At 48.4% G+C, this 13358-nt stretch overlaps 1 protein-coding gene across 2 annotated transcripts in view; it reads right to left on the bottom strand.

Moving 5' to 3' along the window:
* Positions 1-13358, bottom strand: part of rapgef4a (Rap guanine nucleotide exchange factor 4a) — a 317823-nt gene that overhangs the window by 88208 nt on the left and 216257 nt on the right. For both annotated transcript variants that reach the window (XM_070875728.1, XM_070875727.1), the window contains exons 11-12: positions 6798-6913; positions 6087-6175 (exon numbers count right to left, since the gene is read on the bottom strand). In XM_070875728.1, coding sequence (XP_070731829.1) covers positions 6087-6175; positions 6798-6913 — 205 coding nt within the window. The remainder of the gene's footprint in view (positions 1-6086; positions 6176-6797; positions 6914-13358) is intronic.

The raw sequence follows: 13358 nt of genomic DNA, 5'->3' as shown, positions 1-13358 counted from the left end.
GCCATTTTTGTTACACAGTGTGATCACAAGATCAATAAGACAAATGAACAGTTAATTGGTTTTTGGTATTCTTGTTTAAGAGAGGAATACTGGCCCTGCTCTTATTCAAATAGTGCCATCTTTAATGTTCACACAAACATCAGAACAGGCAAATTGGACTTGGTTCTATTTTTTTCATCCAAAGGACAGAACTGTAATGTATGTACATACGGTCTGCCCACCAACAGGGGGCACTACCGTCAGAGGTCCTAGGGTCAGAGGTACACTCGTGCTGGGCCCGGTATATAACCTGAACTTCACCTTTGTATCTTCTCTTCTGGAAGCCATTAAAGACTGACCAGGTTACGCCTAGTCACTGGCTCACAGTACGGAGTTCTTTGTATCATTTCATACAGTACAACTGGCGACGAGGCAAATACCGAACCCACGCAAAAGTATGGCGAGCACACCACGATCGAGTACATTTGGAATTCTCGAGAGATTCAATGAGGGAGAGAATTGGGGAGATTTCACGGATCGTCTTGACCAGTATTTCGTGGCAAACGACCTAAACAAAGACGAAGATGCAGAGAAGCGCAGGGCAGTTCTTCTCACCGTTTGTGGCCCCACGATCCTCGCACTCATCAAGAATCTGCCCTCACCCACTCTTCCTATAGAAAAGGATTACAAGGAACTGTGTGCTCTAGTTAAACCCACGGAACGAATCCTCATATCCAGATATCGCTTCTATACGCACGTTCGTCCTGAAGGCCAGGACGTAGCGGCATTTGGTGCAGACCTGAGACGTCTTGCAGGGCCTTGCAAATTTGGGCCTGCATTGGAAGACATGCTGTGTGACTTTTTCATGATCGGGGTCAACCACGAGGCAATCTTAAGTAAGCTGCTGGCTGCGGAGACGCCGGACCTCAGCGAGGTCATCACCATCGGTCTGACTTGCACGTCCATGCAGAAAAGCATGAAGCAGATATTGCGACAAAACAGGAACGCTATGGCAAGTACTGTGTAGAAAATTGTATCGACGGCCGGCAGAGCTGCACATGGTAGGGCCTACTCGACTGCGTCTGCAAGACCGGGAGCCGCTCAAAGTTTGCCATCGAGGGCCTATCGACTGCGTATGCGAGAACGGGAGCCACTCAAGGCCCGCCATCGGGCGCAAATCCGAGCTCAACGTATTGGTGTTGCGGGGGCAATCATCGACCCCATCAGTGCCGTTTCAACAGTATGTATGCAGAGGGTGTGCGAAGACGGGGCATCTTCAGCGGACGTGTCAGCAGCTGAGCAAGCGAGCTGCAACACACCACGTGGATGATGATCAATTCAGCGTGGATCTGGCGATGCAACCCGAGGCATTTGAGAGCTCCGAGGAGGAAGTGTATAGCCAACCGATAATGATGGAGGTAAAATTAATCGGGGTGCCGGTATCCGTGGAATTAGACACGGATAATGAGCCAGAGAACTTTCGAAAAACTGTGGGAGACCAAGGCAGAGAGACCCAAGCTGAGTCCGATAAATGCGAAGTTGCGTACATACACCAAAGAGCTCATACCAGTGATTGGTAGTGCAACAGTAAGAGTGTCGTACGAGGGAGCAGTTCATGATCTACCATTATGGATTATTCTGGGCAACGGCCCATCTTTATTCGGCAGGACTTGGCTCAAGAAAATAAAATGGAAATGGTACGATATCAAAGCTTTGTCATCAGTGGATGATGATTTGTGTGCTCAAGTGCTGAGCAAATTTCCCTCACTGTTTGAACCGGGTATCGGCAGCTTCAAGGGAACCAAGGTGCAGATTCACCTAGGCCCAGACACAAGGCCCATCTATCACAAAGCCAGGGCGGTCCCGCACATGATGAGAGAAAAGGTTGAGCTCGAATTGGATAGGCTACAACGCGAGGGGGTTATCTCACCAGTCGAATTTAATGAATGGGCCAGTCCCATTGTTCCGGTGTTAAAGAGCGACAGTCAGGATTTGTGGAGACTACAAGGTCACGATCAACCGAGTTTCGAAACAAGATCAGTACCTGCCGAAAGCTGATGACCTGTTTGCAACGCTAGCCGGGGGAAAATAGTTCACCAAATTGGATCTAACGTCGGTCTACACGACACAGGAACTGGTTGAATCATCAAAGAAACTTACGTGCATCAACACGCACAAACGATTGTTTATTTACAACAGATGCCCTTTTGGCATTCGTTCGGCAGCAGCCATATTTCAGAGAAACATGGAGAGCCTATTGAAATCGTCCCCAGGACCGTGGTATTCCAAGACAACATCCTAGTCACAGGTCGTGACACCGCCGAGCACCTGCACAATCTGGAAGAGGTTCTGCGTCATCTGGACAAAGTGGGGCTCAGGCTGAAATGTTCGAAGTGCGTTTTCATGGCACCAGAGGTCGAATTCCTGGAACGAAACATTGCTGCAGATGGAATCAAGCTACAGACGCGAAAACAGAGGCCATCAAAAATGTGCCCAGGCCCCAGAATGTGACAGAGCAGCGTTCGTTCCTGGGTCTTCTCAAGTCAACTACTTCGGTAACTTCTTACCCAAATTGAGCACAGTATTAGAGCCTTTGCACAAGCTGCTCAGGAAAGGAGACGACTGGGTGTAGGTTGAACTTCAAGACAGAGCCTTTGAGAAGGCTAGAAATCTGTTGTGTTCCCACAAGCTACTGGTACTGTATGATCCATGCAAGCGTCTAGTTTTGACCTGTGCTGTGTCGTCCTATGGGGTCGGCTGCGTACTCCAGCAAGCCAATGAGTCAGGCAAACTATAACCAGTTGCATACACGTCTCGAAGCTTGTCCAAGGCGGAAAGAGCTTACGGCATGGTTGAGAAAGAGGCTTTAGCATGTGTTTATGGGGTAAAAAAAAATGCACCAGTACCTGTTTGGGCTTCGCTTCGAGCTGGAAACCAATCACAAGCCGCTTATATCGTTGTTCTCGGAACATAAAGGTATCAATACCAACGCGTTGTCCCGCATCGCATCCAGAGGTGGGCGCTGACATTATCTGCCTATGATTATGTCATTCGCCATAGACCAGGCACCGACAACTGCGCTGATGCATTGAGCCAGTTACCGTTGCCCACACCGGAGGTGGAAACGCCAATGCCCGCAGAACTACTCATGGTCATGGATGCCTTTGAGAGTGAAGGGTCACCTGTCACTGCTCAACAAGTTAAGACCTGGACCAGCAAGGATCCGACCTTATCGGTTGTAAAACGTTATGGTCTTAACGGGGACTGGTCGACCATCCCCAAGGAAATGGGTGATGAAACCAAACCGTACAGCCATCGCAAAGATGAGCTTTCCATCCAGTCTGACTGTTTACTGTGGGGTAATCCTGTTGTAATGCTCAAGAAAGGCAGAGCGAGATTTGTACGGGAGTTATATAGTACGCATCCGGTATTGTCATGATGATGGCCATCGCCAGGTCCCAGGTTTGGTGGCCTGGCATTGACTTGGACTTAGAGTCCTGCGTGCATCAGTACAGCACTTGCATGCAGTTAAGCAATGCCCCAAAGGAAGTTCCGCTCAGTCTGTGGTCATGGCCATCCAAATCGTGGTCTAGAATCCACGTCGACTTTGCGGGCCCCTTCCTCGGTAAAATGTTTTTTGTGGTGGTGGATGCATACTCCAAATGGATAGAATGTGTGATCATATTATCCAGCACTTCCACTGCCACCATTGAGAACCTGAGAGCCATGTTTGCCACACATGGTCTGCCAGACATCGTTGTTTCACGAGCCTGGAGTTTCAAGAGTTCATGAAACGCAACGGCATAAAACACGTGAGGTCAGCCCCGTTCAAACCCGCATCCAATGGTCAAGTGGAGCGGGCAGTTCAAACCATCAAGCTGAACCTGAAACGCGTAACTCACAGTTCTTGCAGACACGCTTGTCATGCATACTGCTGTTACAGGACAAGGCCACACATGCTCACCGGGGTCCCGCCTGCGGAACTATTGATGGAGAGGCCTCAAAACCAGGCTCTCTCTAGTCCATCCTGACCTTAACAATCATGTCGAAACCTGACGTCAACACCAGCAGTGGTATCACGACCACGCCGCAGTGTCACACGACATATCTGTAAATGACCCAGTGTATGTACTTAACCATGGTCAAGGGCCCAAGTGGCTCCCGGGCAATGTTACGGATAAGGAGGGTAACCTTGTGTATATGGTTAAGCTCAAGAATGGGCAGATGTGCAGGAAACACATTGATCAAATCAAACTAAGACACACTGACGAACCGGAACAGCTGGAAGAAGACACCGCGAGCTTAGACGACCAACCAACTCACGTCCAGCCATCAGAAAAACCCACTGTGGTCAACGCCCAGCCCCAAGTCATGAGAGACTCGGAAAGCACTGGGATTGTACTGAGACGGTCAACCAGGGCTCCAGACCGTCTGAACTTGTAATATGGACTTGTGCCAAGAACTGGGGGTATGTACATACGACGCCTGCGTTTGTGCACATACAGAGGCCGCACTCCAGGACATAGTCAACGTATTTACTGAGACGTACAAAAAACATCCGTAAGACAATGATCCTCCACCAACCTGTCCTCACCGCACAGCACTGCCCTCCCAGCCATCAAGATCCACGGCGCGGCCCTGGACACCATGGACCACTTCCCATATCTCGGGAGCCTCCTATCAACAAGAGCAGGCATTAACGACGAGATCCAACACCGCCTCCAGTGCGCCAGTATAGTCTTGGTCGCCTGAGGAAAAGAGTGTTTGAAGACCAGGTCCTCCAAACTGCCACCAAGATCATGGTCTACAAGATCATGTAGTAATACCTGCCCTCCTGTATGGCTCAGAGACATGGACCATGTACAGTAGACACCTCAAGTTGCTGGAGAAATATCACCAATGATGTCTCCGCAAGATCCTGCAAATCCCCTGGGAGGACAGGCACACCAACATCAGCGTCCTCACTCAGGCTAACATCTCCAGCATTGAAACACTGACCATATTCGATCAGCTCCGCTGGGCAGGCCACATAGTCCGCATGCCAGACACGAGACTCCCAAAGCAAGTGCTCTACTCGGAGCTCCTTCATGGCAAACGAGCCAAAGGTGGGCAGCGGAAACGCTACAAGGACACCCTCAAAGCCTCCCTGATAAAGTGCAATATCCCCACTGACACCTGGGAATCCCTGGCCCAAGACTGCCCTAAGTAGAGGAAGTGCATCCGAGAGGGCGCTGAGCACCTTGAGTCTCAACGCCGAGAGCATGCAGAAATCAAGCGCAGACAGTGGAAAGAGCATGCGGAAAACCAATCCCATCCACCCTTTCCCTCATCAACTATCTGTCCCACTTGTGACAGAGTCTGTGGCTCTCGTATTGGACTGTTCAGCCACCAAAGAACTCACTTCAGGAGTGGAAGCAAGTCTTCCTCGATCCCGAGGGACTGCCTATGATGATGATGTACATACGGTCTGCCCACCAATAGGGGGCACTACCGTCGGAGGTCCTAGGGTCATAGGTACACTCGTGCTGGGCCCGGCATATAACCTGAACTTCACCTTTGTATCTTCACTTCTGGAAGCCATTAAAGACTGACCAGGTTACACCTAGTTACTGGCTCACAGTACGAAGTTCATTGTATCAATTTCATACACCACAAGAACATCTGGCAATGCTATGTAAATCTACATTATGTGCCTAAGTCCCTTAAATGGTGCTTGAATCTTCAACCTTCAGCCTCAGAAGCAAGAGTACTAGCAACTGAGCCAAACTGAAGCGAATACACAGTGTCCACAGTATTTAACTTAGATGTATCATTCAAACAAAAAAGAATATATTACTTAGATGAAAGATCTAATAATAAATGAAAAGAATGAGAATTCAGACAGGAAGAAAAGAATCATGAGATGATAGCTTTAGTGGATTTTTAAATAGACACAGCAATTTCCATACAACAATGGACTTTAATTTATTTAATCATAAAATCTACCTCCCTGTAACTATGGTACTGAGAAAATCAGAAATCCTGACCATATCCCTACATTAAGGCGAGATTTAAAAGCAGTACTGTAAACTGTAAAATGAATGTATTCTTTATGTTAAAGATCGAACCTGTTGTTTCATTAGTAGGCAAATCAAGGCGTATAGTTTCCAGACAGTGTTCTAATATTTTTTCAGGAGTTCCTGACATCACAGTGTATCTGGAGGGATGAAAGGATGACTTGATTAATCACAGAAAATGTAGTTAAATTACAATGGACTTTCTAATTAACTTCCCCTTAAAAGGGCTAAATAGATTATCAAGATAATTTAAAAAAATCAAGATGTTGGCTTAGACTGTAATTAGCTGAATTTAATTTGTTAGTTCAGTATAAAACTGGTTACTGCCAGAATGACTTCAAAAGTAGTACTAATTCAAAGTAATGATTGAAAAATCCTGGTCTAGGTGAAAAGTGCAAGGTGTCAAATTCAAGACGATAATTTATCATATTTTAATCACTTTTGATGGAATGACATCCTCCTATTACACACTGACTGCGGCTATCCCACTCAAATGCCACAATCTATTTTGAAACGGTGCAGTAAGTGCTTTGGAGTGGCATGGTAAGAAAACAGACTGTCATTTTAAACTACCTTTATTCCATTCTCACTGCGCTGTTCCCCACTCCCTTCCCATGATGGTGAAACTGAGGCACAGTGATGAATTGAAACGGTTTCTCACACCTCTACAGCAGCACTCATCGATGCTTGAATAAGCCATGCCACAGAAGTACCCATATTAGATCTCAAGCATCACAGAATGTAATGGTATGGGAAACCTACTTGTATTGTGTCTGTGTACTTCCCTGATTGGATGCTCTGCTACCCGTTGGGATCTTCTGCAAAACCAACACGTCTTGCCCATGTTCTTTAAGTCTTACTGTATTGGCCTCAACATCCTAAAATGCATGGGGGGTGGGGAGAAAAGTGAAAATGAAACAGTATTTGTTCAACTGAAAAGCATCTACTTATTGATCAATTTAAATGGTCATTTTGGGCTTTTTAATATTGATCATTTACTAGTAGCTTGCTGCTCTATTACTTAGCATCCATTTCAGACAGAGATAAAATTCTATACAATTGTGTAATACTGTAATTTGCAGTGGCTTTAACTGATGCTTTCAGTACAATGCATTTGATTTGTGTTCAAGCTCAATGAAAAAGGTGACGCTACAGGTTAGCCGTTAAATGGTTAATTATGTTCTAAACTCAGGTAATTTTCCACTGGTGGAAAGCTTTTAAAGGTTTTTAATTTAGCTCACTCTACCCTTCTAAAAAGATTGCTTTAGATTTATCACAGATGAAGAGAATTTATGGAACAGACAATAATGGAAATCTCTGCAGGAATTCTGCTGCAGATAATGATCAGCATGAATCACCCTTCAGAGAGCTGTGGGTTTGCCATTTACTTAATGTCAAAATAGAACATTTTAAAGCATGACAAACTGCAGCATAATATATGACTAATTCATTAAAGTTATTCCAGGCTGTCATTGATATAAACGTAGGTGGGTAAGTTTCTGGTGCCATTTCTAATCCCTAAAGCCCCATACCACAGCAAGTGATGACTTTTATGAAGCACAGAAAGTACCAGAATAATTGGGTCTTTGGGGTCGAAATTGCCCCTTTTTGCGACGCCCATCAACGCCTCTGGGGACACAAAACACTTTTGTCCTGGTGGGTGGGAAGCGGGGGGGATACCGTCTCCCGTGAAATTGCTCAGGAGTTAGCGGAGGCGCTGCCAGGTTGCGGTGTACCCCGCCGGTAGCACCCCGGGCCACCGTGCAACCGCCGATGATGTCATCACCGTGCGTGGCGACCCATTAGAGCTGAGCACCAACCCCTTTCCGCCCCACGGTGTTTATTGTCCTGTGCCCTGCGAGGCTGCTGCAAGTGGTGTCAGTGTTGGCCTCGCAGGTCGCGCGGCAGAAGTTAAAGGGGAGGTCGGGAGTGCTGACTCACCGGTAGAGTTCAGACAGCTATGCTCTCCCTTTATGCCTTTAGTACAGCATTACAATAACCTACATTTTTATTTTAAAAATGTGAGATTTTTTAAGTTTCATCATCATAGGTAGTCCCTCGGAATTGAGGAAGACTTGCTTCCACTTTTAGAATGAGTCCTTAGGTGGCTGATTAGTCCAATACGAGAGCCACAGTCCCTGGCACAGGTGGGACAGACAGTCGCTGAAGGTAAGGGAGGGTGGGACAGGTTTGCTGCATGTTCTTTTCGCTGCCTGTGCTTGTTTTCCGCATGCATTCGGCGAAGAGACTCGAGGCGCTCAGCGCCTACCCGAATGCACTTCCTCCACTTAGGGCGATCTATGGCCAGGGACTCCCAGGTGTCGGTGGGGATGTTGCACTTTATCAGGGAGGCTTTGAGGTGTCCTTGTAACATTTCCTCTGCCCACCTTTGGCTCGTTTGCCGTGAAGGAATTCTGAGTAGAGCGCTTGCTTTGGGTGTCTCCTGTCTGGCATGCGGACAATGTGGCCTGCCCAGCGGAGCTTATCAAGTGTGGTCAGTGCTTCAACGCTGGGGATGTTGACCTGGTCGAGGATGCTAATGTTGGTGCGTCTGTTCTCCCAGGGGATTTGTAGATCTTGTGGAGACATCGTTGGTGGTATTTCTCCAGCGACTTGAGGTGTCTACTGTACATGGTCCATGTCTCTGAGCCATACAGGAGGGCGGGTATTACTACAGCCCTGTAGACCATGAGCTTGGTGGTAGATTTGAAGGCCTGGTCTTCGAACACTCTTTTCCTCAGGTGGCCGAAGGCTGCACTGGCGCACTGGAGGCGGTGTTGAATCTCCTCATCAATGTCTGCTTTTGTTGATAAGAGGCTCCCGAGGTATGGGAAATGGTTCACGTTGTCCAGGGCCACACCGTGGATCTTGATGACTGGGGTGCAGTGCTGTGCGGCAAGGATGGGCTGGTTGAGGATCTTTGTCTTATAGATGGTTAGCGTAAGGCTCATGCTTTCGTATGCCTCAGTAAATACGTCGACAATATCCTGGAGTTCAACCTCTGAATGTGCGCAGACGCAGACGTCGTCTGCATATTGTAGCTCGACGACAGAGGTTGGGGTGGTCTTGGCCCTGGCCTGGAGACGGCGAAGGTTGAACAGTTTCCCACTGGTTCTGTAGTTTAGTTCCACCCCAGCAGGGAGCTTGTTGACTGTGTGGTCGAGCATGGCAGTGAGGAAGATTGAGAAGGAGGTTGGGGCAATGACGCAGTCTTGTTTGACCCCGGTCCGGATGTGGATTGGGTCTGTAATAGATCCATTGGTAAGGATGATGGCCTGCATGTCGTCGTGGAGCAGGCAGAGGATGCTGACGAACTTTTGGGGGAGGACGCTCCATAGACCCTCGCGGTTGACAGTGTCAAAGGCCTTTGTAATGGCAAAGAAGGCCATGTATAAGGGCTGCGCTGCTCCCTGCATTTTTCCTGCAGCTGTCGCACTGCAAAGATCATGTCTGTTTTGTCCCGTATAGGAGGAAATCCTCACTGTGACTCTGGGAGGAGCTCCTCGGCCACAGGGAGAAGACGGTTGAGGAGGACTCGAGCGACAACTTTCCCAGTGGCTGATAGCAGGGAGATTCCCCTATAGTTGCCACAGTCGGACTTGTCCCCCTTTTTTAAAGATGGTCACGATCACTGCATCTCTGAGATCTCCCGGCATGCTCTCCTCCCTCCAGATAAGAGAGATGAGAACATGTATCCGCGCCAACAGCACCTCTCCGCCATACTTTAGTGCCTCAGCAGGGATTCTTGAGCTGTCTTATGGCTTTTCCTACTTCATGCAGCGTTGAGGTTTCACTGAGGTGGTGGTGGGTCGCATGCTGCGGGATGGAGTCGAGAACACTCGAGTCAAAAGCAGAGTCTTGATTAAGGAGATCTTCGAAGTGCTCCTTCCAGCGGGCCCTGACTGCCTCGGTGTCCTTGATGAATTTTTCCCCATTCTTGTCCAGCAGTGGGGTGGGGCTTTGGGAGTTTGGGCCATAGGTGGCCTTGACTGCGATGAAGAAACCTCGCACATCATGGCTGTCGGCCAGTTGTTGTATCTCCTGTGCTTTCTCCATCCACCACCTGTTCTTTAGGTCCTGGGTTTTTTATTGGACCTCAGCCTTGAGCCGCCTGTAATGTTGCTTTGTGTTAAGTATCGAATAACTCCACGAGGCTAAGTATGGCGAGCTAGTTCAGGCATGACCTTACTCCAGTTTATTTATTCTCAAAGTGAGGATTCAACATGGCTGCCAACATTATATACACGGCTTGCACGTGTCTACCAGTGACCATTAGGACTCCGACAGTCGCACCCTCCAGTGGCAGGTAAAACCCAGTTAACATACAAAACATTATTCCCCCCAAAGTCCTTGGTACAGGTTGTATTTACAAGTTGAGACGGTCCGGGGCCTTCCGCTCCCTGTCTGATCTTCTCAGTTCGAACCCAAGTTTGGGTGAGTTAGTAGGACCATTGCTGCATTGTGGAGCAGTCAGTCTGACAGGACTGTTGGGGATGGTAGGTTCGTGTTCGTGAATGACACAAGGGTCAACTGATGGTTGGATGTGTGTTGGTTGATCGATGATGATGTCATCTTCAATTTGTTCTGGGTTGTCTGTGAATCCTAGTTTGGTTTGGTCGATGTGCCTCTTGCATATTTGGCCATTTAACAGTTTGACTACAAAACCCTGTTCCCCTCCTTGGCCAAAACCGTGTCAGCAACCCACTTTGGACCATGACCATAATTCAGGACAAACACAGGGTCATGAACAGCAATCACGTGATACGGCCGCGCGATCATGGTACCATTGCTGCAGTTGCCTTCTGGATTCGATATGATCATTGAGATCTGGGTGTACAAGGGGGAGCCTGGTTTTGAGGCCTCTCTTCATTAACAGCTCGGCAGGAGGGACCCTGGTGAGCGAGTGGGGTCTTGTCCGGTAACTGAGCAGAATGCGGGACAAGCGAGCCGAGAGTTGTGAGTCAGGAGCCGTGAGTCACGTGTTTTAGGCTCTGCTTAATGATTTGGACAGCCCGCTCCGCTTGACCTTTAGGCGTGGGTTTGAAAGGGGCAGACCTGACATGCTTGATGCTATTATGGGTCATAAACTCGTGGAACTCCGAACTGGTGAAACACGGTCCGTTGTCGCTGACAAGGACGTCGGGCAGGCCATGGATGGCGAACATGGCCCGGGGGCTTTCAATAGTGGCTGTGGACATGCTGGATGACATGATTACACATTCAATCCATTTGGAGTAAGCGTCCACTACCACTAAAAATATTTTGCCGAGAAAGGGGCCGGCAAATACTATGTGGATCCTTGACCACGGTTTGGAGGGCCATGACCACAGACTCAGCGGAGCCTCCACAGGTGCATTACTCAGTTGCATGCAAGTGTTGCACTGATGCACGCATGACTTCAAGCCCGAGTCAATACCGGGCCACCAAACGTGAGACCTGGTAATGGCTTTCATCATGACAATGCCTGGGTGGGTACTGTGTAAATCTCGCACAAAAGTTTGCCTGTCTTTTTTTGGCATAACAACACGATTACCCAATAACAAACAATCAGACTGAATAGACAATTCATCTTTGCGGCGACTATAAGGCTTAATTTCATCCAGCATTTCCCTGGGAATGTCAGACCAATTTCCATTTAGGTCACACCTTGACAGTACAGGATCCTGGCTGGTCCTGGTCCTAATTTGGCGAGCCGTGATGGGCGACTCCTCGCTCTCGAATGCATCCATGACTAGCCCGGTTGTGGGCAATGGTAGCCGACGAAGTGCATCAGCACAGTTTTCAGTGCCTGGTCTGTGGCAGATGAAATCATAAGCGGATACTGTCAATGCCCATCTTTGGATGCAGGATGAGGCATTGGTGTTTATACCTTTGCTCTCAGAAAACAATGAAATTAGCGTTTTGTGGTCTGTTTCAAGCTCAAACCGAAGTCTAAACAGGTATTGATGCATTTTCCTAACCCCATATACGCATGCTAAAGCCTCTTTCTCTACCATACTGTAGGCTCTTTCAGCCTTAGACAGACTTCTGGATGTGTATGCAACTGGTTGGAGTTTTCCTGATACATTGGCTTGCTGGAGCACACAACCGACCCCATATGATGAGGCATCGCAGGCCAGCACTAACCGCTTACATGGGCCATAGTGTACCAGTAATTTATTGGACCATAGCAGGTTCCTGGCCTTCTCAAAGGCTCTGTCTTGAGATTTGCCCCAAACCCAGTCGTTACCCTTTCTCAGCAACATGTGCAAGGGCTCTAGCAATGTGCTCAAACTAGATATAAAGTTACCGAAATAGCTGAGAAGACCCAGGAACGAACGCAGCTCCGTCACACTCTGGGGTCTGGGTGCATTCTTGATGGCCTCTGTCTTCGAGTCCATAGGCCTGATGCCATCTGCTGCAATCTTTCTCCTCAGGAATTCGACTTCTGGTGCCATGAAAACGCACTTGGAGCATTTTAGCCTGAGTCCCACTCTGTCCAGACGACGTAGAACCTCTTCCAGGTTGTGCAGGTGATCAGGAGGTCATCTTGGAACACGACGGTTCTCGGGACGGACTTCAGCAAACTCTCCATGTTTCTCTGAAATATGGCTGCTGGCGAGCGAATTCCGAAAGGGCATCTGTGGTATATAAACAGTCCTTTGTGCATGTTGATGCACGTCAGTTGTTTCGAAGATTCGACCAGCTCATGTGTCATGTAAGCGGAGGTCAGGTCCAATTTGGTGAACGACTTCCCCCTCCACTAGCATTGCAAACTGGTCGTCAGCCTTGGGTAACGGGTACTGATCCTGTATCGAGACTCGGTTGATCGTTACCTTGTAGTCACCGCAGATCCTGACGGTGCCATCACTTTTCAACACCGGGACAATTGGACTGGCCCATTTGCTGAACTCAACTGGTGATATGATTCCTTCCCGGCTCAGTTTGGGTCTTTTTGCCTTAGTGTCCCACAGCTTTTCGAAAGCCCTCTGGCTCATTATTGACTGACTCTCACCCATGTCCAATTCCATGGATATTGGAACCCCATTTAATTTAACTTCCAGCATTATCGGAGGACTTTTGGTAAAAGAATGTACCCCATACACTTCTTCGTCCTGTACCTCGGGTTGAATTGCCTGTGCCGCTTGATCCACGCTGGATCGATCATGTTCAGCCATGTGGTGTGTCACAGCACGCTTGCTCGGTTGCGGACACATTCGCTGAAGGTGCCCCATTGTTGCACAGCCTTTGCACAAGTATTGCTTGAATCGGCATTGATGGGCACGATGATAGCCCCCGCAATGCCAACAAGGCGCGATTTGATTCACCCCCGATGGCGGACTT

The sequence above is a fragment of the Pristiophorus japonicus genome, chromosome 3 (assembly GCF_044704955.1).
Source record: "Pristiophorus japonicus isolate sPriJap1 chromosome 3, sPriJap1.hap1, whole genome shotgun sequence".
Classification (NCBI taxonomy): domain Eukaryota; kingdom Metazoa; phylum Chordata; class Chondrichthyes; family Pristiophoridae; genus Pristiophorus; species Pristiophorus japonicus.
The sequence above is the reverse complement of the archived record's forward strand: the minus strand, read 5'-3'. Positions and strand labels throughout refer to the sequence as shown.